Genomic DNA, 27,731 nt, shown 5'->3' with positions numbered 1-27,731 from the left:
CTCGTGTGTGTAACATTAACATGTTGAAGACATACCACACCCGACCCGTCACTCAGAGACAGTCCAGAGAAACTGGCCGAGTCGGCTGTCTCTATTGCTGCTACGGCTGTAGTGGGAGATCATGTTAATGATGTGGACGGAGATGGTTTGGAATTGCGCAATACTCAGCAGCAGTGTGCTAGATTGCCCAATTCAGAGATGCTGTCTCTCCCGTCAAGCCTGATTCATTTAATGGACGGACAGTCAGATGATATTGTGAGACTATTACACAGCTTTCCATGTCTTTTTAATGATGTTCCTACATGCACAAATGTGTTAGAACATGACATTAATGTTGGAAACGCTGCACCTATCAAGCAACATGCTTATCGTGTCAACGTCTCTAAAAGAAAGATAATGAGGGATGAGGTCGGGTATTTGCTGGAGAATAACCTGGCTATGCCAAGTTCAAGTCCTTGGAGTTCTCCATGCATTCTGGTTCCTAAACCTGATGGGACATCCAGGTTATGTACGGACTGTCGGAAGGTAAATGCTGTCACAGTGCCCGACTCGTTCCCGTTACCCAGACTGGATGACTGTATTGATACTGTTGGTGCTGCTACTTATGTAACCAAACTAGATCTTCTAAAAGGTTACTGGCAGGTGCCGTTAACCTCACGTGCCTCCGACATCTCTGCTTTTGTGACCCCAGATCACTTCCTACAGTATGCTGTCATGACATTTGGGATGCGGAACGCACCAGCCACTTTCCAACGCCTGGTTAACACAGTATTGGCTGGAGTTCCTAATTGTAGTGCTTACCTTGATGATCTGGTAATTTATTCATCTGAGTGGTCTGATCATGTTAACACTCTAAGGGTAGTGTGTGAACGTCTAGCAGCCGCTTCTCTAACCCTGAACTTAGCAAAGTGCGAGTTTGGGAAGGCCACTGTTACTTATCTCGGTAAACAGGTCAGCCATGGTCAGGTGCGCCCTGTAGATGCCAAGGTCTCAGCTATAAATGCATTTCCCGCACCTACTACCAGAAGAGAGCTACGCCGTTTTTTAGGGATGGTTGGCTACTACCGTAGTTTCTGTAAAAATGTATCTGCGGTAGTTGCTCCATTAACGGATTTGCTCAGTCCGGCGAGAAAATTTGTATGGTTTGAAGATTGTCGTACTGCTTTCAACACTGCTAAAGCACTCTTATGTAGTACTCCTGTTCTTGCTGCGCCAGATTTTGAACGACCGTTTAAACTGGAGGTAGATGCAAGTGCCAGAGGTGCTGGTGCTGTTCTACTGCAGCAGGACCAGAGTGGAGTGGACCATCCTGTCTGTTATTTTTCACGGAAATTTAACAAATGTCAGACAAACTATTCCACCATTGAACAAGAAGCTATAGCTTTGTTGTTAGCTCTGCAGTACTTTGAAGCTTATGTTGGTTCCAGTGCATTACCAGTGATGGTGTATACTGACCATAACCCCTTAGTTTTTCTCCACCGGATGTACAACCAGAACCAACGCCTTATGCGTTGGGCACTTGTAGTGCAAAATTATAATTTGGAGATCCGCCACAAAAAGGGGTCGGATAATGTGTTGGCAGATGCTTTGTCTCGTGTTTAGAGATCTAGATTTTTGTTTGTTATCCCGTCAGGATGCTGTTGATCTTTGAATTTTGGGTGTTGTGATGGTACGTGTGTCGCAAACCATTGTGGTTTGCTCTTTTAAGGGTGAGAGTGTTACGGATACAGATATCCTGTGTCTTTTTGTGTTTTTCTTCTCCTTCTGCCCTAATCACAGGTGTCCTGTATGTTCCTGATTGGTGGTCGTTGGAGTGTCTGCTGATTGCTGAGGTGGACCAATCAGTGGACATTCCTCTGCATTGCACCACCTGTTTCTGGTTTTTCAATCACACATCCCATTGTTTAAAAGCCAGTCAGTTGTGTTTGTAGAGAGAGACTATTTTCCATATGTGAGTATGGATACTGTGGTGTTTTGTGTACTCACTCATTTGCTGGTTACTCTGTTTGGTAACTTTGTTGTGTGTTTCTGGGAAAAGGGGAATTTAAGCAAGTTGCCCTTGGGCATACATTACCCGTAGGAAGAAAACTATCTAAAAACACTAGTTAGACCTGAGCGGACCACCCACTGTAATTTTTGTATGATTAGCAGTAGCTTAGCTGTTCTTGAGGCAGGCAAGATCAGTTTAGTTTTTTTTTACACTTGTTTCATTTCTTGGGTCCTGCTCAGCCCTTTTTCCCAAACCTTTACCGTGTGTTCAAAAATACACCTTTTATGTTTGACGGTAGTTTATGGTTGTCGTGTAGTTTTTGTTCTCACTGTTTCATGTCACGATTCTAATTTGCATGAATTATGTTACGGGTCTCTTGTCCATCCACCCTAGACGTTTAAAGCCACGGGGTTCGTAACCGCTAAACATGTATATAGGTAGTGAATGGAAAAGTGTAGGGGTTTCTTTGCTTGAAAGACCTGGGTCATGTTCAGTTGAGGCACACTGTAGCAAAACCTTTTTGCAACAGAAAATGTTGGTTGTGATAGGCTATACCTGTGTGTGGACCGTGGAAACGGATGTCACTTCAACGTTGAAAACCCCTCTGTGGTTATCCACCCATTTCATCCCAGGTAGAGAAACATCGGGGGGGAGGACAGCGTAGGACTGAGGAGGTTTCTCCAGAGACACAGGCAGACAGAAGTTTCCTGTACGCAGACGACCATTCTGCAGCATAGGAATCCACTGAGGAGACAGGAGGAAGGAGAGAAAGACAGATGATTAGGGCCTGAAAAGGCATGTGTGTTGTGTGCTCGTGTGTGTGACATGCCCGTGCACATGTGCGCAATGTTTGTGCATATGCGCGCACACATGTGCACGTGTATATGTACAGTAGTTACCGTGTATCCCACGGGGGTCTCCAGGGGGGTGTTCTGTTTCTGCTGGCAGCTAACATGGTAGAAGGTGAACAGGATGTGGTGGTGGTCAGTCAGAGAGGCCGGCAGCTTGATCTTCACCTCATCACGGAAGTCTGGGGACCTGGGAAACACAACAACCATGACACACAGAGTTTAATTCATGGTTGGTTAGGGCTTTATAGAAATAAACGTCTGGGAAAGACAAAGATTATAGACATGGTTAGTGGGGTTTAGGGGTTAGGGCTGTATAGGAATAGACATCTAAAGGAGTATAGAGAAGTCAGGGAATCTGAGAAGCACAACAACCATTACAGTGTCATGGTCAGTTACGGCTGTAACAGAATAGGAATAAACATCTAAATGTCATGGTTAGTTAGAGCAGAGGTTTATAGGAATAAACAGCATATTAAAGACTGCAAAGAAAGAAGCAAGGGGTTTGCAGCTATAGAATAAACATCTAAATTAGTACAGAGAAGCAAGCCTTTTTCTCATGGAGATGACAAAATAGATTGTTTGTTTGTGGATAAAGGGTAGAAACATCCTTTGGAGCGAAGGAGCCGGAGCAACCTTTTCCGTAAAGGGAAAGATAACATTATTGGATAGGCTGGGGGAATTAAACCACAAACATCCAAAGTTCAAAGGTGGAACCGTTCAAAATCTGTGATAAGGATTAACATAGTCAGAAATGTTAACGCTAGAAAAGCCGAGAGCGTCATAACGATGCAAAACAAATGTACATTTTTTATTACTCTGCCATTTTTTAAATTCAAGTTCCTCCCTTCCTTGACTTTTCCTAAATAGATCTATAAAACACATTGTCGTTGTTAACATCTTAATATCAAACAGAATCTGTGTTATAAGCAGTTTTAAGAGGACATGTCATTCCACCCCCCTTTCATTGACGACCGAACAGCAAGTGTTGACTAGTTTATAAAAGGTGTCAAACTGACTGAATAAAGTCAATCTACTATATTCCTTTGCCATTCAGAAATCATACAATGTAGTTATATGTCCATGGTATCCCACTGGGACAAGTAAACCAAAGATCTCATTTGTATTTTCCTAGGATATAAAATGTCGGGACTTGGCAGACAGTGATGCTAAAGTGAGTGACTCGTCAGTGTAGCCTACCAAATCGCATCGGTGAGAGCAGTTCATTTGGCTCCCTAACTTGCTTACTGGTAGGCTTTTTGGCGATTATCTGCAGATACATTATGAAAACATTCAATGAAGTGCAACAATAGGTAGTGACGAGAGAGCCTCATTCTGGTCTAAATATGATAGTGATACTTTATTAATTTCAGTCAAATCAGAAAGATATAATACTTAAGACTGATATAACCCTTTTATTTTTTAAATGTCACCTTTAATTGATTTTTCAAGATAATGTGCCTTCAATTTTTCTGATTTAACAAAATACATAATTTGAAGAACAAACATTGTGGCAATTCATTTCTTGCAGTAAAACTGCAAATAAGACTTTAATCTCAAGACAGGTTTAATGTTAAAGGTTTAATGTTCTCCACTTAGAAAATAGTCCTGATCATATAAACCTAGGCCTAGACGATATCCAAAAGAACAAACAATACACTGAATTCATAAATATTCAGTAAATAAAAATGTTATTTTACATTTAAATTGTAACGTCATGTCTTTCTACACAATACCACAACTCATTTTATCAATCTGGGCGGTAACCTTGATAAAGTATTCAATAACTTTGCTGTGTATTTTGGATGGAATCAAGGCATTAGAATGTACCAGAGGCCACCAAAATTGAGCGTGTTCTGTAAAACATTTTTTTACCCGCGATGTGTAACTATGTTTCCCCCACCCATCACTACTAAGCATGACCATGTCCCAGATACATCTCTATATAAAATCATGATAAACTATGACAGTCAGATCATACAGAGAGGGGGAAGACCTGAGCACAAGGGCAACATCTGACAGAACAACCCTCAATTGGGTTACAGATTGAGCCTTCAGCTAACCCGTTATAACCCATACACTTTTTGGGGGGCTCAATTTCAGCCTCTTCAGAAAATCACATTCAAGACAATATGTGACCGACCGGCTCGATTCAGTCTTATATGTAGCAAAACTTTATTTATATATTTTTTATATTGGACAAAAGTAGTGACTGAGCTATAAAATGGTATATCATACATTGCAGTTGAGGAACAATGGGAAAGTAATTATGCTTTGAAAGTTGATAAACTTGTAAACTCACTTTTGAGAAAATGGCCCTTGAATGTTTTGGTACACCTACTGGAGAGCTCGTCTTTTGTCGACGCCCATTCAGCATCGCTCACACCCTCTTAAGCCCTAGCCCCACCCATCTCTTTAAGGAGTCTCATGTGAGGCCATGTACTAAACAACTAAAGATTTCAAGACTAAAGGCTGGTTTATACTACGTAAATTCAAATCTGGAGTGCCAGAGTGCGCTCTGGGCATTCGTAAACTCAGAGCGTTGTCAGATTGTCAGTTCGTAAATTCAGAGCGTTTCGCACTCGGAGCGTTCAGAGCGCACAATGCTCTGGCCAAGGAGTAGGATTGATCCGAGCGTTCTGACCTAACAACAGCAGTCAAGCACCCTAGCTAACTGGCTAATGTTGGCTAGCTTGCTAGCTACTTCCAGACACAAATGAGAGAACAGCTCACTCTGACCATTTTACTCGCCCTAGCAGAGCTGGTTAGGCTGTTTTTATGTTATCCAGAGCATTGGTGACCGTAACTGTGATGCTGGCAACAATTTAATTACGCTTTTTTGCCAACGTTTACTGACACCGGCCATATTAAATGGGTGTTGAGCGTTCGTAAATTCGTCAGATATTCTGTGCTCTGGCACACTCAGACGAGAGTGCTCTGAAATCGGAGTAGATAGCCAGAGCAAATTTACCAGCTACGGTATCGACAGTTGTCGCAGTGACATCATGAACATTCTATTGAAATGGTTACTTCCATAGTGGAGTCTTGTTTAGACATGTAGCTAGCTAGCTAAACAATTAACCATAATCCCAACTCATAATGTTACTACCCTGCATGAATCTGCAGGTAGCTAACCAACCAGTTCAATGTTAGCTAGCTAGCTAATATTAGGCTATAACTAGCAATGCAAATAGCTCTGCGATACAAATAATATTACTACACAGATCATAAACGTTACGTTAGCTAGCGAGCCAGTCAGCTAACGTTAGTTACCTAGCTAACAGTACACTTTAACTTGAAATAAATGACTTTGACTAAATTAGAGACGTGTAATATATGAAAATGTAGCTAGCTAGACTATTTTACCCGTATAGTGCCTTCGGAAAGTACTCAGACCCCTTTACTTTTTCTACATTTTGTTACATTACAGCCTTATTCTAAAAAATATTATTGTTTTTTCCCCCTCATCAATCTACACACAATACCCCATAATGACAAACCGAAAACTGGTTTTTAGAATTCTTTGCAAATTAATAATAAAATAAAAAAACGGAAATATCACATTTACATAAGTATTCAGACCCTTTACTCAGTACATGTTGAAGCACCTTTGGCAGTGATTACAGCCTTGAGTGTTCTTGTGTATGACGCTACAAGCTCGGCACACATTTATTTGGCGAGTTTCTCCCATTCTTCTCTGCAGATCCTCTCAAGCTCTGTCAGGTTGGATGGGGAGCATCGCTGCACAGCTATTTTCAGGTCTCTCCAGAGATGTTCGATCGGGTTCAAGTCTGGGCTCTGGCTGGGCCACTCAAGGACATTCAGAGACTTGTCCCGAAGCCACTCCTGCGTTGTCTTGGCTGTGTGCTTAGGGTCGCTGTCCTGTTGGAAGGTGAACCTTCGCCCCAGTCTGAGGTCCTGAGTGCTCTGGAGCAGGTTTTCATCAAGGACCTCTCTGTACTTTGCTCCGTTCATCTATCCCTCGATCCTGACTAGTCTCCCAGTCCCTGCCGCTGAAAAAACATCCCCACAGCATGATGCTGCCACCATCATGCTTCACCGTAGGGATGGTGCCAGGTTTCCCAGTCCCTGCCGCTGAAAAAACATCCCCACAGCATGATGCTGCCACCATCATGCTTCACCGTAGGGATGGTGCCAGGTTTCCTCCAGACGTGACGCTTAGACCAAGGGACCCCCGATTGCTCAGTTTGGCCGGGCGGCCAGCTCTAGGAAGAGTCTTGGTGGTTCCAAACTTCTTCCATTTAAGAATGATAGAGGCCTACTGTGTTCTTAGGGACCTTCAATGCTGCAGACATTTTTTGGTACCCTTCCCCAGATCTGTGCCTCGACACAATCCTGTCTCAGAGCTCTACGGACAATTCCATTGACCTCATGGCTTGGTTTTTGTTCTGACATGCACTGTCAACTGCGGGACCTTATATAGACAGGTGTGTGCCTTTCCAAATCATGTCCAATCAAATTAATTTACAACAAGTGGACTCCAATCAAGTTGTAGAAACATCTCAAGGATGATCAATGGAAACAGGATGCACCGGAGCTCAATTTTGAGTCTCATAGAAAATGGTCTGAATACTTATGTAAATAAGGTTTTTCAGTTGTTGTTTTTTAAAAACATTTTAAAAATTCTAAAAACCAGTATTTGCTTTGTCATTATGGGGTATTGTGTGTAGATTGATGAGGAAAACATGTATTTAATACATTTTAGAATAAGGCTGTAACGTAACAAAATGAGGAAAAAGTCAAGGGGTCTGAATACTTTCCGAATGCACTGTACAAGGATGGACGTTTCTCCCTCTCTGTCACGGATGCCATGGTTGCCCTTAGTTTGAAGATGTTATCCGGAGACAGGTGTTTTATACAACAGCCTTCTGTGTGTTCTCTTTTCGACCCCCTCTGCATATTTGCAATCAAACACCAGAATGTTCTCCATCTCCTTAGCTATCATACTCTAATTCCACCGGAGAGCAACACTTTTGCTTTTTGCAGTTCTACTACGTCATATCTTTCAAAAAAGCCACGTTAGAAAGGATTACCTACAAATACTGACCAGCTCATGTTATTGACAGAAGCGTGCTACATGGCAGACCAATCCGAACTCATCTCTCGGCATGTCCAGACCACCCATTATCTCAGCCAATCATGGCTAGCAGGAAGGTTCCTGTCTTTTTGGTGGCTAAACCAACTAGGCTCGTAATTTAACAATGTTATTCGTATTTACAGATGGCATACAAGTTTGTTATTAAGGCACATGAAAGTTCACATGTTCTAGAAGGCATTTCTGCCCAAAAACGCATTTTGAAGAAAATAAAAAAATGACGTTCAAATGGCTGTCCTGTGACGCGCGACATACACCTAGTTTCCTGAAACGAGTCACATATGAGCTTGTTAGCGTACTCAGTGTATTAGTGTATTACTCATCATCACTTTCTTACCTACCAGTTAAACCTGATGCCAGAGAAATTGTGAAGTTGCCTAATTGTAATGTAAACTAATTTCAACCTATATTTCCCGTCATATTTAAATACTTATTTTAAGAAAGGCCCTAAGCACACTTCATACAAAATGGAAACATCAGTGAATTGTCTGAGAGCTGGATCTGAGCGCCTCACCTGTTATGATACACTACAGCAGTGTATGCTTCTTTGGCGTAGTCTGCACAGCTGGACTTGCCAAAAATCACCTGGGGAAGAGAGACGAGAAAGAAACTTAGATGAAGTACAGCAGACGGGTTGAATTACAGAGGACCAGAGGAAGAGAGGCAAGTGGACAGACTTCTGTTTGTCTGCATGTGTTAAAATGATGTGTACTTTAGTAACAGAACTCAAATATATTTGAACACCATTCTTCACAATCCACTTCCAAGAAATCAGTCTAGGATTGTGCAGCAGTACCTGGTAAAGTACTAAAATACACTAATAACTCGAACAAGCATTCTCGTGGGAGGGTGGGCTAAGAATAATTATTGTGGGTGGGTGGGCTAAGAAGAATTCTTGTGGGTGGGTGGGCTAAGAAGCATTCTCTTGGGTGGGTGGGCTAAGAAGCATTCTCGAGTGTGTGTGCGTGTCATTGGTTACCGGCATTGCGTTGTTAGGGTCCTCCCCGTTCATGAACTGCACTTTCACTGTGATGTTCCGGGCGGAGCCTTGACGGTTGGCGAAGTTCAGGCTGTGTGGGTTCACATACAGCAGGTTCCTGAAACACACAAATATACATTTACATTCAAGCTATTTAGCAGACGCTCTTATCCAGAGCGACTTACAAATTGGTGCATTCAACTTAGGATAGCCAGTGGGACAACCCCCCCCCCTTTTTTCTTTTATTTTATGGGGGGGTGGGGGAGGGGGGTAGAAGGATTACTGTTATACTATTCCAGGTATTCCTTAAAGAGGTGGGGTTTCAAGTGTCTCCGGAAGGTGGTCAGTGACTCCGCTGTCCTGGCGACGTGGGGGAGCTTGTTCCACCATTGGGGTGCCAGAGCAGGGAATAGCTTTGACTGGGCTGAGTGGGAACTGTGCCTCCGTAGAGGTAGGGGGGCTAGCAGGCCAGAGGTGGATGAACGTAGTGAAACCAAACCGCCATCCGTCAAACAGTAACACATGAACTCAACTGACATAGCAGCACCGTTGATACTGTATGTCTTTGTTGAAAAGCTTCGAGAAATTTAACAACATTGTCCCCTCATATCCTTAGGACATTACATACCTCCTACATATAATGTACTGAATATAACACCTGTACAGTACTATCAATAGGTCAGTGATTGGAGTGAGCAAGGCCATCAGGGTAGGCCTCTGTGGCCACTGACTGATGGAGAAGGGAGGCTCGTCCTGTCAATCACTCTGGATCCAAGCCATCTACATCCTCTGCTGGGCTGGATGGGGGGGGCACGGGGGCAACATTGCCTTACTGCACTGTACCACTGCAGAGGGAAGTTGCATTAATGCCATGGCCAACTGCGCATGTTCAATACCGTCAGAGGTATAATGTCCATCTAAACAGCCGATGAAAGATATGTAACTTGGACAGTTATTTTCCATCAAAGAAAATTGTCTATAGTGGCAATTGGACAATATTGTGGTAGCCTATAGGTCCAAAAGTTGATGTTTAAAAAGGTCCTCTCTTCTCCACAGGCAGTAAGCAGTGGGCCTTCAGTTAACACTAGAAAGGCAAAGTGTCAATGTATTACTCTGCCATTTTTAAAGTCATGGTATGAAGTATAATGCCATTATTGCTTTTGTGCTGATTTTCACTATTCACAAGCACACTTGGCGCTTATACTGATGTTTAGTCTACTGATATTTTCTTGATTTGACCGGGGGTCTTGCTGACCGTGCGTCTTGGTGGTTTGGGTATTTTTATTTGTTATGTTGTTATAAAAATAAGCTTGTACTCTGTTCCAACACACATGCTTTATGTTTCATAGTTGTAACAAATGAACACTCCATGAAATAACATTTATTTTACGCTAGAAATTGTGTTTTTAATGGTTTTTCATTTTTACATATAGCCTACAGTAACAAACTAATGAACATGTTACATTATTTCAAATATGGTTTTTTTCAGTCACACTATTTGGATAGTCCGGATAGTCCATCTGTAGATGCTCTACAGATGGTTGGGGTTAAGGTTACGGTTGGGATAAGGGTTAGGGTTAGGACAAGGGTTAGTAGATAGTTAGTTGAAATGTAACTGATAGTATGTAGATAGTCCATCTGTAGATGCATTAGACCATTTTTCGTATTCTAATGTTACCTAAGACCTTCATAAACACAAACAAATAATGGCATATATGAAATCTATTTAGACTGTTAGAATTTTGAAAAGACGTGTCATTGGCACGAAGGGTGGTCCAATGAGGCCAATGAAGAGTGTTAATGAGCTGGACACACATGGTTTAGGGTTTCCAGGGTTACGACCACAGGACGTCCGAGGCAGCCGCAGCGCCCTGACCACATTGACGTAGATTCCGCCGCAGGGGAGGGTCCCCCAGGACCGCAGCTGTGATGACAAAACGTCTGAAACCGTGGGAATCCCTCATCCTTTCTCTCTCGGTTCATCTCCCTCACTCACTATCTATCTCAGTTCCTCTCCCTTTTTCCCCTCCCTCCATCTTACTAGCTGGTCACGTGTCTCCATGAAGGCGGAAAGCTGGATTATATTTTTTCCAACTTGATTGTTCTTCGAGGCACCCATGCTGATTTTAGAATGATGTAATTGCATTACAATAACCCCCAGGAAAAAGCTATTCTTACACACATACGGACCAGATACAGCTCCCTTTTCAGCACAGGGCCAATTCTCTCATATTGGTCCTTCAGCCTCAACAGATTCATCTCAGATTAAGCAATTATTTGACTCCGAGTAGCTGCATAGCCAAACCAAGCCTAAGCACTGTTTCAGAGTCACACAGTCAGCACTTGTCTCCCACTGTAGGCCTACTACATGTCCCAATGTGAATATTGGACCCTGTCTGTGCTCCCCACAGATTTAGGAAGGAGAACATTACATTTACATTTTAGTCATTTAGCAGACGGTCTTATCCAGAGCGACTTACAGTTAGTATATAGGGAGTAAGGAATCATGTAGCCAGCTTTAAGCTAAGCAAGCACAGCTCAGAATCAGATAGGAACGGTGTTTGTTCAGAAACCTATATTTCCTAAGGACATATTGCAGCCAGGGTCTCTGTACTGTATGAACAAATAGCCAGTGTATCTGCATTTGCTATGAACTATGAACATTACTATGCACTAGAGCAGGGATGGGCAACTTTGATGGGGATGGGGATGGGGGCCACCAAAAAATCTGAAGTCATCATGAGGGGCCGCAGTTGCTCGCGAGTCTGCGTACTACACACTTTGCCATGGGGCGGAGAGGGAAATTAGGTGTTTTACAGCTCATTTCCTGCAGTTGTACACATTTTGCCATTGGGTGGAGAACAATGTTAGTTTTTATTAAGATATCTGAGTGAGAATGACTAACAGGGGGGGGGGCATTTACAGGAAACATAAATGCTAAAGCAACTTCTGACAAAGGAGAAGCTAACTACCTCTCCACAATGTGTCAGCAAGTAACTCTGTTGAAGGGAAGTTGCTGTCCATCAATCTTCCCTCATTATGTACTGGTGTTTTATTTGAAACTTTTGGGGACCCCTAAATAAAGTATAGCCATCTCTTTACAGTTGAATAAAGAACCCAAAAAGCCAAAGTTGCTAAAAAGTGCTTGAGGCCCCCCCCAACTCTCTGCACCCACCCACCTATACACCTAATACAATATACAGTAGAATAGGCCTAATATGATTTAGAGTCACTAAACCACACTGAAACATGCTGTCGAGCCAGTATCTCAACATAGTCAGATTATTGGGAGCATTAAAATAATCTTGGCTAAGTAGGAGCAACAAAGGATGCTCACAAAGAGAGCACTGTCAGATTACAGAACTAGAATAATCAAATACGGCAACAGAAGGCCACAACAATTTAGGCCCACCTTTGTAATCATCATTAGTGGATGCTTGGAATTGTACAGTAACGATATAGTGGATATGGAACGACCAGCCAAGAACAAACCATACGGACTAGGAATTCCTATTAAAAGTGATTAAAATAAATCTTTAGATAGATCAGAAAGACTAGACTACATTAAATCAGTATAGAAAGATCAAACAAAACCAAGTTGAGTTCACAGTCCTCTAAATTTAGCACATTCTCCCCAAATGCAAACTACAGCAAAACCCATAGCAATGATGACATCCACCTGCCTTCCTCAGTACATACAGCACACCTCATCTAGACCCAGCAAGAGGGACCTGAGAGAGTGATGCTGGGCTGATTCAGCAGGACGTTAAATAAAACCCAGAGACATCAATTGCGTGCCATATTATGAATCCATCAAAACTCTGATGGCCTTCCACTGTTGGCTTTCTGCTGATCAGCTAAAGCAGGGTACTGCAGATGGAGGCTGGGTGGGGTGTGGTGGGGGATTTGCGAGGTTAAGGGGGAGGGGGGCGAGCTGTCGTGCTAAAGGGGTGTATTTGCTATTCGCTCACTGCAGTGATTTGTTTGTTCTTGAAGGGAGGGGGTTGAGGGGGCCCCGAGGGGATTTCAGGGGGCACAGCAGCTCAAGCATAGCAGGACTTAATGATCAACTAATCTACCCTCCCCTTGCTGGACTGGGGTATATAACACAGGCCTGCCTGCTGCGCTCACATCTTTCTAGCAGAGTGACAGAGAGAGAGGTAGAGGGAGAGAGAGAGAAAGAGGTGTACAGACAAACGGAGAGTGAAAGTAGGGCAGCGGAAGGAAGAACAGAGAGACTACTTCTTGCTATTCCACGATTGCTGAGAGAGATTTGACCATGAAGTTCATCTGCCTCTTGTTCCTGGTGGGTGTGTCTATAGTTCAGGCAGCTCATCAGGACTCCTCCAGGGTCTACTCCACCGTACCCTCTCAACTCCAGCCCCAGACGCAGCCTCCAGCCGAGGCCAAGTCCCGCTTTGCCATGCTGGACGATGTCCGTCTCCTTGCCAATGGCTTGCTCCAACTGGGTCAGAGCCTCAGGGAGTTTGTCCACAAGACCAAGGCCCAGATCAACGACATCTTCCAAAAACTCAACATCTTTGACCGCTCCTTCTACCAGCTCTCTGTGGTCACCTCTGAGATAAAGGAGGAAGAGGAGGAGCTGAAGAAGACCACCACATTCCTCAAGGCCAACAACGAGGAGATCCGGAACCTGTCGCTGGAGATCAACTCCAAGATCAACAGTATCCTGCAAGAGAGGAGCCAGCTGCAGAGTAAAGTAGGAGGGCTGGAGGAGAAACTGAAGGGACTGTCGGAGAGCATGTTGCCCGCAGAGCAGCTCAACGAGATCAAGTCACTCAAGGTACGCTGCTAACTGTCACTCATATTAAATCAGTACTGAGATTTCTGATTTATTTCTGGCACACGTATTCAACATATATAAAAATATAAAATTCCATCCTACTGAACATTGCATCGAACTTTCAATTGCTGAATTCATTGAGAAGTTTAAGTTATTAATGAAAACATACCTTTTTAATGAGTAGTAATGATTTCAACTTCAAGTTATTCCATTGGGAAATGTATTTTAATGTGAGCATTAACGAGACCGTGTTAACTGGTCTGTTTCAGGATGTGATTGAGGCTCAGGAGAGGACCATCACGGACCTGCTGAAAGCTGTGAGGGAGCAGCACGATCAGCTCAACCACCAGAAAACTAAGATCAAGACTCTGGAGGAAAAGGTACACATCTCTGTTGCTTACAAATATTCTCGAATTGTATACAGTAGACAAAGGTAATGGCCATTTCTTTCATCTCTGTTCAATCAGTGTACATAAAGGCCACAAAAAATATTTCAGGAGACAACACCATAACGTTTTTATTTTTGCCTGATATTCCAGATCAGCATTGACAATTTCCAGGACACGACTGACAATGCAGCGGATTCCAACTCGGAGACGCCAGACATGTTTGAATACCTGAAAGGCAACTCCACTGGTCTGGACACAGACCTATCCATGGACTGCAGTGATCTGTTCAACAGAGGAGAGAGGAACAGCGGGGTGTACTCTATCAAGCCAAACCAGTCTGAGCCTTTCAACGTGTACTGTGAACTGACCTCAGGTAAGACACAATCCAGCCCCAAATTCTCAGCCAACTATGTGACAGTAATGTGTCAAGCCATTTCTCTGCATTACATATGTCTAAATGGACTTAGTCTAGATAAAACAACACAAAACAGACTAGCAGAATCCAGTCTATAGGAAACAGGGTCATACAGGCTATCGGAAGTAAATAAGTGCTTTCTACGACTTTCCCTAATCAGTCTAGAGAAAGGAACTGGACTTTGTTGTTGTTGTTGTGTTTCTCTGTCCATGTATTGACTACATGTCCCATCTCCCCCATCTACAGAAGGAGGTTCAACAGTCATCCAGAGCAGGGAAGATGGGTCTGTGGATTTTGACCAGGCATGGGAGAAGTACGAGAACGGATTTGGGGATCTGGGAAGTTAGTTTGGCTTATTTCTTTCTATCAGTGAATTTAGTCAGTGATGCGGACAGTAGCGTCCGACCGATATGTTTTTTGGGGTTCGATACAGATTCTGATTTTTGGGGGAGAAAACGTACATACTGCCAATATACTGCAGGGAAATGAAAAAGTGTAATTTTCCCCACTGAATTATCATATATTGCCATCCAAATGAGTAATTGTCCAATAACTATGCTTCAAATGTTGATTACATACATTGTGACAATAATGACATCATGGGAATTGCTGCAAGCATTTTTCATCCTATTTATTGAATATCGGTTATCGTTGGACTTATCGGCCAATACCGATATAGCGGTAAAAGGCCAATATCAGCCGATAATATCGTTGAACCGATATATCGGTCGGGATCTAGTAGACAGTCAATACATCTCTACCCATAAAGATAAAAAACTAATTATATATTTATGGCTCATTTCAACTCAACTGCAAGCACCAATACCTGATTATGCCTGTCTATCCTGATTCCAATCTACAAAGGCCTGTAGGCATTCATAAAGCAGGAAACAGCCAATACAACCACACTCCACCCCTCTTAAGTACTTCCTGAAAGAACAGCGGACAGGAAACAGTTATTGTAAGTTAGCTTATCAGGTACCCATTGAAAGATTGACTTCCTCCATTGTCTGACTAGACAAAGCAATAGTTGCACTTAACTTCAGCTAGGCTTGGACCCCAGCTCATAGGCATATAGTCCTACTGCATTCCAACAATGCCACAGGTCCTTTAAGCTATGAATTGTTCAGTGTCAGTTTCTGTCACTGCTACGAGCCTAATTATGTCATCACACCCATGACTACAGCATGCAGCCAGGGGCTAGGGAAAAGAGTATTGAGTGTCAGAACTTGTCCCACACTATTTAAAACGAGTCATGGGCCATGGCATACAAAACAAAATGAAGTAGTTAGGCCTATAGAATCTGAACTGGACTTGGCTGTCCATTACAGCTTTACAGCTTTATGGCCATTTGATGGCATTGTACAGTACCAGTCAAAAGTTTGGACACATCTACTCACTCAAGGGTTTTTCTTTATTTTTACTATTGTCTACATTGTAGAATAATAGTGAAGACATCAAAACTATGAACTAACACATATGGAATCATGTAGTAACCAAAAAATTGTTACACAAATCAAAATATATTTTAGATTTTTCAAAGTAGCCACCCTTTGCCTTGATGACAGCTTTTCACACTCTTGGCATTCTCTCAACCAGCTTCACCTGGTTGGTGTCGATAGAGAGGGCGGCGGTGATCCTAGCTCCTAGTTAACTTTGCAGCATTTTGTTTTTTATGTGTTATTTCTTACATTAGCCCAGGAAATGTTTTGTAACAGCCGGGAAGAACTTTTGGATATCAGAGCAGCGGTAACTAACCAGCATTACCAGCATTACGACCAGGAATACGACTTTCCCGAATCGGATCCTTTGTTCGTACCCCCAAGGGCAATTTAACTGATCCCAAAGGCTGACCCAAAACATTGCCAGCAGAGAATAGGTATTTTGGAGTGGTCTTCTAGTCCGACTCAGGAGGCGCGCACACCACCCACAAGTATATTACTCGCTAATGTTCAGTCTCTGGATAATAAAGTTGACGAGCTCCGGGCGAGGATTTCCCTCCAGAAAGACAATAAGGATTGTAACATCCTCTGTTTCACGGAAACATGGCTCTCTCGGGATATACTGTCTGAGTCCGTACAGCCAGTTGGGTTCTCAGTTCATCGAGCAGACAGGAAAAAATATCTCACCGGGAAGAAGAAGGGCGGGGGTGTTTGTTTCATGATTAACTACTCATGGTGTGATTGTGATAACATACAGGAACTCAAGTCCTTTTGTTCACCCGACCTAGAATACCTCACAATCAAGTGCCGACCGTATTACCTCCCAAGAGAATTTTCCTTGGTTATAGTCACAGCCGTGTATATTCCCCCTCAAGCCGATACCACGACGGCCAGCAAAGAACTCCACCGGACTTTATGCAAACTGGAAATCACATATCCTTAGGCCGCATTTATTGTAACTGTGGATTTTAACAAAGCAAATTTGAGAAAAACGCTACCGAAGTTCTATCAACACATTGACTGTAGTACTCGCGCAGCTAAAAACACTCGACCACTGCTCCTCCAATTTCCGGGATGCCTACAAGGCCCTCCCTTCGGCAAATCTGACCACGACTCCATTTTTCTCCTCCCTTCCTATATGCAAAAACTCAAACAGGAAGTACCAGTGCTAAGGTCTATTCAACACTGGTCTGATCAATCGGAATCCACGCTTCAAGATTGTTTTGATCACGCGGACTGGTATATGTTCTGGGTAGCCTCCAATAATAACAGACATATACACTGATACGGTGACGGAGTTTATCAGGAAGTGTATATGAGATGTTATACCCACTGTGACTATTAAAACCTACCCTAACCAGAAACCGTGGATAGATGGCAGCATTCGCGCAAAACTGAAAGCGCGAACCACAGCATTTAACCATGGCAAGGTGACTGGGAATATGGCAGAATACAAACAGGGTAGTTATTCCCTCCGTAAGGCAATCAAACAGGCAAAACGTCAGTACAGAGACAAAGTGAGGTCACAATTCAACGGCTCAGACACGAGACTTATGTGGCAGGGTCTACAGACAATCACGGACTACAAAGGGAACACCAGCCACGTCGCCGACACCGACGTCTTGCTTCCGGACAAGCTAAACACCTTCTTCGCCCGCTTTGACGATAACACAGTGCCATCGACGAGGCCCGCTACCAAGGACTGTGGGCTCTCCTTCTCCGTTGCCGACGTGAGTAAGACATTTAAGCGTGTTAACCCTTGCAAGCCTGCCAGCCCAGACGGCTACCCTAGCCGCGTCCTCAGAGCAAGCGCATACCAGCTGGCTGGAGTGTTTACGGATATATTCAATCTCTCCCTAACCCAGTCTGCTGTCCCCACTTGCTTCAAGATGTCCACCATTGTTCCTGTACCCAAGATATCAAAGGTAACTGAACTAAATGACTATTGCCCCGTAGCATTCACTTCTGTCATCATGAAGTGCTTTGAGAGGCTAGTTAAGGATCATATCACCTCTACCTTACCTGACACCCTAGACCCACTTCAATTTGCTTACCGCCCCAATAGATCCACAGAACTATTGGGGCGGTATGTGTGCAGTGCAATTACCATCGCACTGCACACTGCCCTATCCCATCTGGACAAGAGGAATACCTATGTACGAATGCTGTTCATTGACTATAGCTCAGCATTCAACACCATAGTACCCTCCAAGCTCATCATTAAGCTCGAGGCCCTGGGTCCTGGACTTCCTGACAGGCCGCCCCCCAGGTGGTGAAGGTAGGAGACAACACCTCCACTTCACTGACCTCAACACTGGGGCCCCAAGCCTCCAACTTAATCATCAAGTTTGCAAACGACAGTAGTAGACCTGATTACCAACAATGACGAGACAGCCTACAGGAAGAAGGTGAGGGCCCTAGGAATGTGGTGCCAGGAAAATAACCTCTCAATCAACGTCAACAAAACAAAGGAGCTGATCGTGGACTTCAGGAAACAGCAGAGGGTGCACCCCCTTATCCACATCGACGGGACTGCAGTGGAGAAGGTGAAAAGCTTCAAGTTCCTCGGCTCAACAGCGCCTCTTCAACTTCAGGAGGCTGACATTTTTTTTGCTGGCACCTAAAACCCTCACAAACTTTTACAGATGCACAATTGAGAGCATCCTGTCAGGCTTTATCGCCGCCTGGTACGGCAACTGCACTGCCCGCAACCGCAGGGCTCTCCAGATGGTGGTGCAGTCTGCCCAACGCATCATCGGGGGCAAACTACCTGCCCTCCAGGACACCTACAGCACCCGATGTCACAGGAAGGCCAAAAAGATAATCAAGGACAACAACCACCTGAGCCACTGCCTGTTCACCTCGCTATCATCCAGAAGGCGAGGTCAGTACAAGTACATCAAAGCTAGGACCGAGAGACTGAAAAACAGCTTCTATCTCAAGGCCATCACTAGCACATTAGAGGCTGCTGCCCTATATACAGACTTGAAATCATGGGCCACTTTAATAAATGGAACACTAGTCACTTTCATAATGTTTACATATTTTGCATTACTCATCTCAAATGTATATACTGTATTCTATTCTGTTCTACTGAATTTTAGTCTATGCCACTCTGACATTGCTCGTCCAAATATTTATATATTCTTAATTCCATTCCTTTACTCTAGATTAGTGTCTACTGTTGTGAATTTGTTAGATATTACTTGTTAGATATTACTGCACTGTTGGAGCTAGAATCACAAGCATTTCGCTACAGCCGCAATATCATCTGCTAAACACGTGTATGTGACCAATACAATTTGATTTGATTTGACCTGGAATGCTTCTTCAACAGTCTTGAAGGAGTTCCCACATATGCTGAGCACTTATTGGCTGTTTTTCCTTCACTCTATGGTCCAACTCATCCCAAACCATCTCAATTGGGTTGAGGTCAGGTGATTGTGGAGGCCAGATCATCTGATGCAGCACTCCATCACTCTCCTTCTTGATCAAATAGACCTTACACAGCCTGGAGGTGTGTTGGATCATTGTCCTGTTAAAACAAATGATAGTCCCACTAAGCGCAAACCAGATGGGATGGCGTATCGCTGCAGAATGCTGTGGTAGCCATGCTGGTTAAGTGTGCCTTGAATTCTAAATAAATCACTGACAGTGTCACCATCACACCACCTCCTCCATGCTTCACGGTGGGAACCACACATGCGGAGAACATCTGTTCACCTACTCTGCATCTCTCAAAGACATGGCGGTTGGAACCAAAAATCTCAAATTTGGACTCATCAGAACAAAAGGACAGATTTCCACCGGTCTAATGTCCATTGCTCGTGTTTCTTGGCCCAAGCAAGTCTATTCTTCTTATTGGTGTACACTTTAGTAGTGCTTTCTTTGCAGCAATTCGACCAATTAAGGCCTGATTCACTCAGTCTCCTCTGAACAGTGGAAGTTGAGATGTGTCTGTTACTTGAACTATGTGAAGCATTTATTTGGGCTGCAATTTCTGAGGCTCGTAACTCTAATGAACTTATTATCTGCAGCAGAGGTAACTCTGGGTCATCCTTTCCTGTGGCGGTCCTCATGAGAGCCAGTTTCATCATAGCGCTTGATGGTTTTTGCGACTGCACTTGAAGAAACTTTCAAAGTTCTTGACATTTTCCAGATTGACTGACCTTCATGTCTTAAAGTAATGATGGACTGTCGTTTCTCCTTACTTATTTGAGCTGTTCTTGCCATAATATGGACTTGGTCTTTCACCAAATAGGGCTATCTTCTGTATAACACCCCTACCTTGTCACAACACAACTGATTGGCTCAAACGCATTAAGAAGGAAATAAATTTCACAAATTAAAGGCACACCTGTTAATTGAAATGCATTCCAGGTGACTACCTCACTAAGCTGGTTGAGAGAATGCCAAGAGTGTGAAAGGTGTCATCAAGGCAAAGGGTGGCTACTTTGAAGAAACTCAAATATAAAATATATTTTGATTTGTTTAACACTTTTTTGGTTACTACATGACTCCATACGTGTTATTTCATAGTTTTGATGTCTTCACTATTATTCTACAATGTAGAAAATAGTATTAAAGAAAAACCCTGGAATGAGTAGGTGTGTCCAAACTTTTGACTGGTACTGTATGTGATCTGTTCAAGTAGAGTTCTGACATCATTTGTGTGTGATCTGTGTTATTATAGACATTTTACATTACATTTTTACATTTTAGTCATTTAGCAGACGCTCTTATCCAGAGCGACTTACAGGAGCAATAAGGATTAAGTGCCTTGCTCAAGGGCACATTAACGTCATTTAGCAGACGCTCTTAGCCAGAGCGACTCGCAAATTGGTGCGTTCACCCTATAGCCAGTGGGATAACCACTTTACAATTTGGGGGGGGGGGGGGGGGGTTAGAGGGAACACTTTATCCTATCCCAGGTATTCCTTAAAGAGGTGGGGTTTCAAATGTCTCCGGAAGGTGGTGAGTGACTCCGCTGTCCTGGCGTCGTGAGGGAGCTTGTTCCACCATTGGGGTGCCAGAGCAGCGAACAGTTTTGACTGGGCTGAGCGGGAGCTATGCTTCCGCAGAGGAAGGGGAGCCAGCAGGCCAGAGGTGGATGAACGCAATGCCCTCGTTTGGGTGTAGGGACTGATCAGAGCCTGAAGGTACAGAGGTGCCGTTCCCCTCACTGCTCCATAGGCAAGCACCATGGTCTTGTAGCGGATGCGAGCTTCAACTGGAAGCCAGTGGAGTGTGCGGAGGAGGGGGGTGACGTGAGAGAACTTGGGAAGGTTGAACACCAGACGGGCTGCGGCATTCTGGATGAGTTGTAGGGGTTTAATGGCACAGGCAGGGAGGCCAGCCAACAGCTGTGTGGTAGCTCTATGGCCATTCAATGACATTTGTGTGTGTTCTCTGTGTTATTGTAGGAGAGTTCTGGCTGGGCCTGAGGAAGATCCACAGCCTTGCTGGTCAGGGTGAATCTATCCTGCGTATTGAGCTGGAGGACTGGAAGGAGGAGAGGAGGTCTATAGAGTACAAGTTCACCCTGGAGGGTCCCCAGGCCCACTACACCCTCCACCTCACCCACCTGTCTGGTGATCTGCCTGACGCCATGGGCAACCACACCGGCATGAGGTTCTCAACCAAGGACAGAGACAACGACAACCACCAGGACTCCAACTGCGCCAAAAACTACACAGGTATGTATTGACCACACACACCTGATGCAACTACAGGTACTGACAACATACTTGATACAGGTTCACTGCATTGTCTGGTAGCATACACCTGTTAAAAGACATTTCCAAGCAGGCAGCACAGAGATTGACTATGGGTTCTAGACTTGTTATATAATTTAACACATTCTTTCCCCATTCCTTGCAGGTGGCTGGTGGTTCAATGCCTGTGGCGACACCAACCTGAACGGCAGGTACATGTGGCTGAGGCCAAAGGGTCGTTCCATGAGGAGGAAAGGGATCCACTGGAAACCTATGGGAACATCCTACTCCCTCAAGACCACCAAGATTTCCATACGACCCGCCTCACCGGCCCCCCTCACTTCAAGCCCCCCTTAACCTCGTCCCACCTACATTACACCTCGTTGGAATGGCAACAACAAATACACCCCCTCTCGCCGGAACCATCCACTGACCCACCCTCCCATTACACATTGTTGGCATGGTAACAACAGATAGAGCAGTTGTTGGCAGCAGAAAAAAGTCCGCCGCCAATAACAGCCAGCCACCAATTTGCATGACAGAGAAAATAAGCTGATTCGTCAGAATGATGCAACAGCAGTCAGCCAGTCAGTGACCTCTCAAATGTTCCAGAAACACAAATAGAGTTGGGTAACAACTGGGAGGGGAGATCGGTTTCATAAGAGCCAAGTTTTGTTTTGGTCAGGATGGAATGTCAGATGATTCAACACTGTCTATCCTGGTCTGCAACCCATCCCAGCACTGAGAAGTTCGGCTACTTTCAATGGGTGAAAAAAATGATTCAATTATATAACCGACAGACCACTCTGCTTTAGATTTAATGAGTAGTAACTGTTAAATAAATGAACTGCATGTGACAAAGGCATAATCCTTAGGCATGTCCTTATCCACTCTGTATTGTATTTCTGCACGTTCGGTGGCTGTTGCTGAATGTACCAAATATCCATAATTAATTGTTTTCACTATCTTTTTTAACTTTATACTGTATTTAAAACCATTTTGATAATGTTCTATTAAATGTGCTGCAAGGTTAGTTAACGTCAGGTCATTTACATTGATCATATCATTGGGTCATATTGACTCTCGTCTCCTGCCAACTCTGTTATCTTTCTGCTGCATTTAAAACGGCTGTTACTTACCGTACATATTTTGTTTCTTACTAATTATTGCTGAGCGATTAAATGAAATTTAGTTTTCCCCCATTATTAAACAACTAATTGACCGACGTAGGTTCAATTACTTGAATTCCATTTAGTTTCGTTTTTTTTGTCAGTTCAACGCACCGTTTCTCTAGAGATAAATAAAAACAAGCAAGAGAGAAATCAGATCAAGAACAAACAGATGCTACAGGAAGTTTCTCCAACAGAAAAATATTCAACCTAGTTCAGCGCAGAAAAGTAGTAATTAACTACAATGCCCATAATCCATTGCGCCTGTACTGCCTGCCCTGTTACTCCCGGCCATATGCATGAGAGAGGCATGTACACAACACCGACAAGAGGGATAGAGACAGTTGGTGAGGTAGCTCTACCCGATTGACAGTTGTAGTATTTGGTAATTAGCAGTCTTGAAAGTGATTTTTTCATACAGCTCTACAGCATAGGCCGCTAGCTACTAGCCTAGCTACTGCCTGAGCAGAGATGAGATGTTGACTAACAAATGAAATAATAGGTAGTCATTAAAAATAAAAAGTAATAAGACAATAGAATGTTTTCAATGTTTTGACAATTGGATGTTCTCAATAGTTGGCTTTGGAATATTCATTAAAAAGCTTTAGAATTATTTTAAGGTTATCATTTAATGTATTTTTCTTTTTTAAACAAAAAATCAAAAACCTAAAAAAACACTAATCGCTCAGCTCTATTACTTCCACCATATCAGAGATACTCTAGTAAACTACTGTATATTTATAAAGACAAATAAAACCAACATATTGAAAAACAAAAATACTCCTGTCCTTTGTATTCTTTGCCAAGGAACAACCGACTAACTGGGCTAATGATCTAATGCCATCTAAGCAGGATTAGGCAATGCTTTACCAACCACATGTCATCACACCCCTGGCCTATAACATTTACATTTACATTTACGTAATTTAGCAGACGCTCTTAAACTCAACAGTTGAGTCTGATCTGCCCACAATGCTGACAACACTCCTGAAACATTCAACATTATTTGCATTAACTATCTTATGCAAGTGAGAGGCCAATATACAGTACACTCAACATAGTGAGTACGCTGCCTTTGCTACTGTACCCAGATCTACTGTACCGCTTATCCAATCAACATGTATGTAAATGTACATAGGTAAATAAACTTCAGAGCTCACAGCGTTTTCTACCACAGAATTAGGAATTAGAATACTAGAATGGACATGAACCTTCTTATGACAGCATAAAAGGTCAGCCATTTTGGTGAGTAGGTGAACCATAGTCAGCCAGTGCTGTGATAAGATAGTGTAAAACAATGCATTTGAAGATTATCTGCACTGTATGTTTGTTAGCTAGCTAGCCAGACAGGTTTAGTGGAATGATTGCAGTAGTTCTTCAAATTACAGTGAGGGAGAAAAGTATTTGATCCCCTGCTGATTTTGTACATTTGCCCACTGACAAAGAAATAATTAGTCTATAATTTTAATGGTAGGTTTATTTGAACAGTGAGAGACAGAATAACAACAAAATAATCCAGAAAAACGCATGTCAAAAATGTTATAAATTGATTTGCATTTTAATGAGGGAAATAAGTATTTGACCCCCTCTCAATCAGAAAGATTTCTGGCTCCCAGGTGTCTTTTATACAGGTAACGAGCTGAGATTAGGAGCACACTCTTAAAGGGAGTGCTCCTAATCTCAGCTTGTTACCTGTATAAAAGACACCTGTCCACTGAAGCAATCAATCAATCAGATTCCAAACTCTCCACCATGGCCAAGACCAAAGAGCTCTCCAAGGATGTCAGGGACAAGATTGTAGACCTACACAAGGCTGGAATGGGCTACAAGACCATCGCCAAGCAGCTTGGTGAGAAGGTGACAACAGTTGGTGCGATTATTCGCAAATGGAAGAAACACAAAATAACTGTCAATCTCCCTCGGCCTGGGGCTCCATGCAAGATCTCACCTCGTGGAATGATCATGAGAACGGTGAGGAATCAGCCCAGAACTACACGGGAGGATCTTGTCAATGATCTCAAGGCAGCTGGGACCATAGTCACCAAGAAAACAATTGGTAACACACTACGCCGTGAAGGACTGAAATCCTGCAGAGCCCGCAAGGTTCCCCTGCTCAAGAAAGCACATATACAGGCACGTCTGAAGTTTGCCAATGAACATCTGAATGATTCAGAGGAGAACTGGGTGAAAGTGTTGTGGTCAGATGAGACCAAAATCGAGCTCTTTGGCATCAACTCAACTCGCCGTGTTTGGAGGAGGAGGAATGATGCCTATGACCCCAAGAACACCATCCCCACCGTCAAACATGGAGGTGGAAACATTATGCTTTGGGGGTGTTTTTCTGCTAAGGGGACAGGACAACTTCACTGCATCAAAGGGACGATGGACGGGGCCATGTACCGTCAAATCTTGGGCAAGAACCTCCTTCCCTCAGCCAGGGCATTGAAAATGGGTCGTGGATGGGTATTCCAGCATGACAATGACCCAAAACACACGGCCAAGGCAACAAAGGAGTGGCTCAAGAAGGAGCACATTAAGGTTCTGGAGTGGCCTAGCCAGTCTCCAGACCTTAATCCCATAGAAAATCTGTGGAGGGAGCTGAATGTTCGAGTTGCCAAACGTCAGCCTCGAAACCTTAATGACTTGGAGAAGATCTGCAAAGCAACAAAATAACTAGGGCTTTACAATGACGGTGAAACCATTTTTTTTTGGAGTAAGTGGGTTGAAAGCTTGCTATTAGAGACTCGGGTTGACAGAGGGGAAAATGCAGAATTTTTGCACTTTGGCAAACCTCTCCATGTGGTCTACAATAAAGGGCACTTATAAAAAATCTATATTGGTGCATAAGTTCTACGTAAAATATCAAAGGGACGCAAAAGGGACTTTTCGTGGAACGAACCATATGACAATAACTATTACACGATTTCTGATATATCCCATTTTACTTTTATTTTCCTGCATAAGTAAAGGCAGGAAATGCATCACCTATGACTATCATTCATTCCAATTAGAATGGTTTGGATTTCTCCCTGACCAAAATGGCTGCCATTACCAAACCATTCTGGAACTTTGAGGGTTTATGATATAGCCCCTCTAGAAGTGTAATGTGATCTCTATGATTTGTACTCCATCAATCTCCTTAACCAGGAAGTCTGCAGAGCCACTAAAGCAGAGTTACTAAAGCTGGCAGGAGCTCAGTCTAGGAAGGCCCTGACTGCTATCAGTAGACAAACAAGGCCTCAGGGCAGGTGAAGTGGCCATGTCAACACAACCTCTGATAAGGGCCCTCTCATTCTTTCCTTCTTTCTATCCTTTTTTCTCTCGCTTCCCCCCTCCCTCCCTCCATCCCGCTCTCTCTCATTCCCTCGTCTCGCTCCATGCCACCACAGTGGCTGATAAGAGCCCTCTCTCTCCCTCTCTTCATCTCTTTATCACTCCATCTCTCTCTTTCGCCATGTCAACACAGCGTCTGATAACAGTCCTCTCTCCTTGACTAAAATAGCAGCAGGGCTCAGGAGGTCACTCAACAAGGCCGCGTGCAGTTAGTCAGTTGATCAGGCAGTCACACGGGACATGGGGTGATGTTACAGAGTGTTACATGTTCAACCTGATGCCCCATGGCTAGGGGGAAAGCTTAATAACAACAGGAAGGCCTGTAGGTTGTGTGTTGTACTGCTCTGTTACAGCACAACACAGATGAAAGCAAGACACAGAGTGGAAGGGAGAAAGACTGTTTGGTTCCTCTGTGTCCTCCAGGCTCCAGTGTGTGTGATCAGAACAGTCAGATGGAAATACACAGTCTCAAAAACAGGAAGGACTTCATGCGTGTCACATTCCCCTTGAGGACTAGGAATGACATCAACCTGTCAGGAATATATGTCAATGCCCTGTAGGTGGTATTGGATTATAAAATGTAAGCCCTCTTGCAAACTTCCGCCGTACCTTACTTCATTGTTAAACTACAGACTTTTGAGTCACCAGACCTGATCACAGGGATGGCCAACTCCAGAAGTCCCGTTGAACTCTACGGAATGATGTAACTTTGCATTCAGTGTTTTTGCGCCCTGTGTATGGAATGAAATGCAGAGGTCTCTGCATCTTGATGCTCCATTACCTATAGGGCAGTTCATGTTGTTGATAGAGGACCTCCATGTTGAGGAATGTGATGGCTTTTCTTAAATTGCTTGTAAATACTGTATGTTTTTATTGCATTGTATTTGTAAATGCTGTATTTGTATGACTTGTGTACATGCAGGGCTCCCTTGAAAAAGAGGCATTTCCCTGCTAAAATAAAGGTTAAATAAATATCCATGCATGTCATCTTGTTATATTGCAGTGGTGTTACAGTTGGTTACGTTGCCTGCTGGTTGGCAGAGTTGTTTTTCAATACACATAGCTGGTGTTGCGTAATGCTAAGTAATGTACAGTGCATTCGGAAAGTATTCAGACCCCTTGACTTTTTCCACATTTTGTTACGTTACAGCCTGATTCAAAAAATGTTTTTACTGATCTACACACGCTATCCCATAATGACAAAGCAAAAACAGGTTTTTAGAAATTGTTCCAAATTTATAGAAAAAAAGAAGTATTCAGACCCTTTACTCAGTACTTTATTGAAGCACCTTTAGCAGCGATTACAGCTTCAAGTCTTTTTGGGTATGACGCTACAAGCTTGGCACACCTGTATTTGGGGAGTTTCTCCCATTCTTCTCTGCAGATCCTCTAAAGCTCTGTCAGGTTGGATGGGGAGCATCGCCGCACAGCTATTTTCAGGTCTCTCCAGAGATGTTCGATCGGGTTCAAGTCCAGGCTCTGGCTGGGCCACTCAAGGACATTCAGAGACTTATTCCGAAGCCACTCCTGCG

At 43.5% G+C, this 27,731-nt stretch overlaps 2 protein-coding genes across 2 annotated transcripts in view; one reads left to right on the top strand and one right to left on the bottom strand.

Annotated features, from left to right (window-relative positions):
* The window catches only part of LOC311149161 (dedicator of cytokinesis protein 7-like), a gene marked incomplete at its 3' end in the record, with an annotated part of 94,659 nt that overhangs the window by 22,441 nt on the left and 44,487 nt on the right, over window positions 1–27,731 (bottom strand). The window contains exons 14-17 of the mRNA XM_084186246.1: window positions 8,934–9,051; window positions 8,469–8,539; window positions 2,890–3,028; window positions 2,546–2,734 (exon numbers count right to left, since the gene is read on the bottom strand). Coding sequence (XP_084042372.1) covers window positions 2,546–2,734; window positions 2,890–3,028; window positions 8,469–8,539; window positions 8,934–9,051 — 517 coding nt within the window. The remainder of the gene's footprint in view (window positions 1–2,545; window positions 2,735–2,889; window positions 3,029–8,468; window positions 8,540–8,933; window positions 9,052–27,731) is intronic.
* LOC311148569 (angiopoietin-related protein 3-like) lies at window positions 13,076–23,644 on the top strand. Its single transcript, XM_084185555.1, has 6 exons — window positions 13,076–13,737; window positions 14,007–14,117; window positions 14,277–14,499; window positions 14,788–14,883; window positions 21,407–21,679; window positions 21,864–23,644. The coding sequence occupies exons 1-6, from the start codon at window positions 13,213–13,215 to the stop codon at window positions 22,052–22,054; spliced, it is 1,419 nt and encodes a 472-aa protein (XP_084041681.1). The 5' UTR covers window positions 13,076–13,212; the 3' UTR covers window positions 22,055–23,644.

Source organism: Coregonus lavaretus, assembly GCF_964263955.1.
Source record: "Coregonus lavaretus genome assembly, chromosome: 21".
NCBI lineage: Eukaryota > Metazoa > Chordata > Actinopteri > Salmoniformes > Salmonidae > Coregonus > Coregonus lavaretus.
The sequence above is the reverse complement of the archived record's forward strand: the minus strand, read 5'-3'. Positions and strand labels throughout refer to the sequence as shown.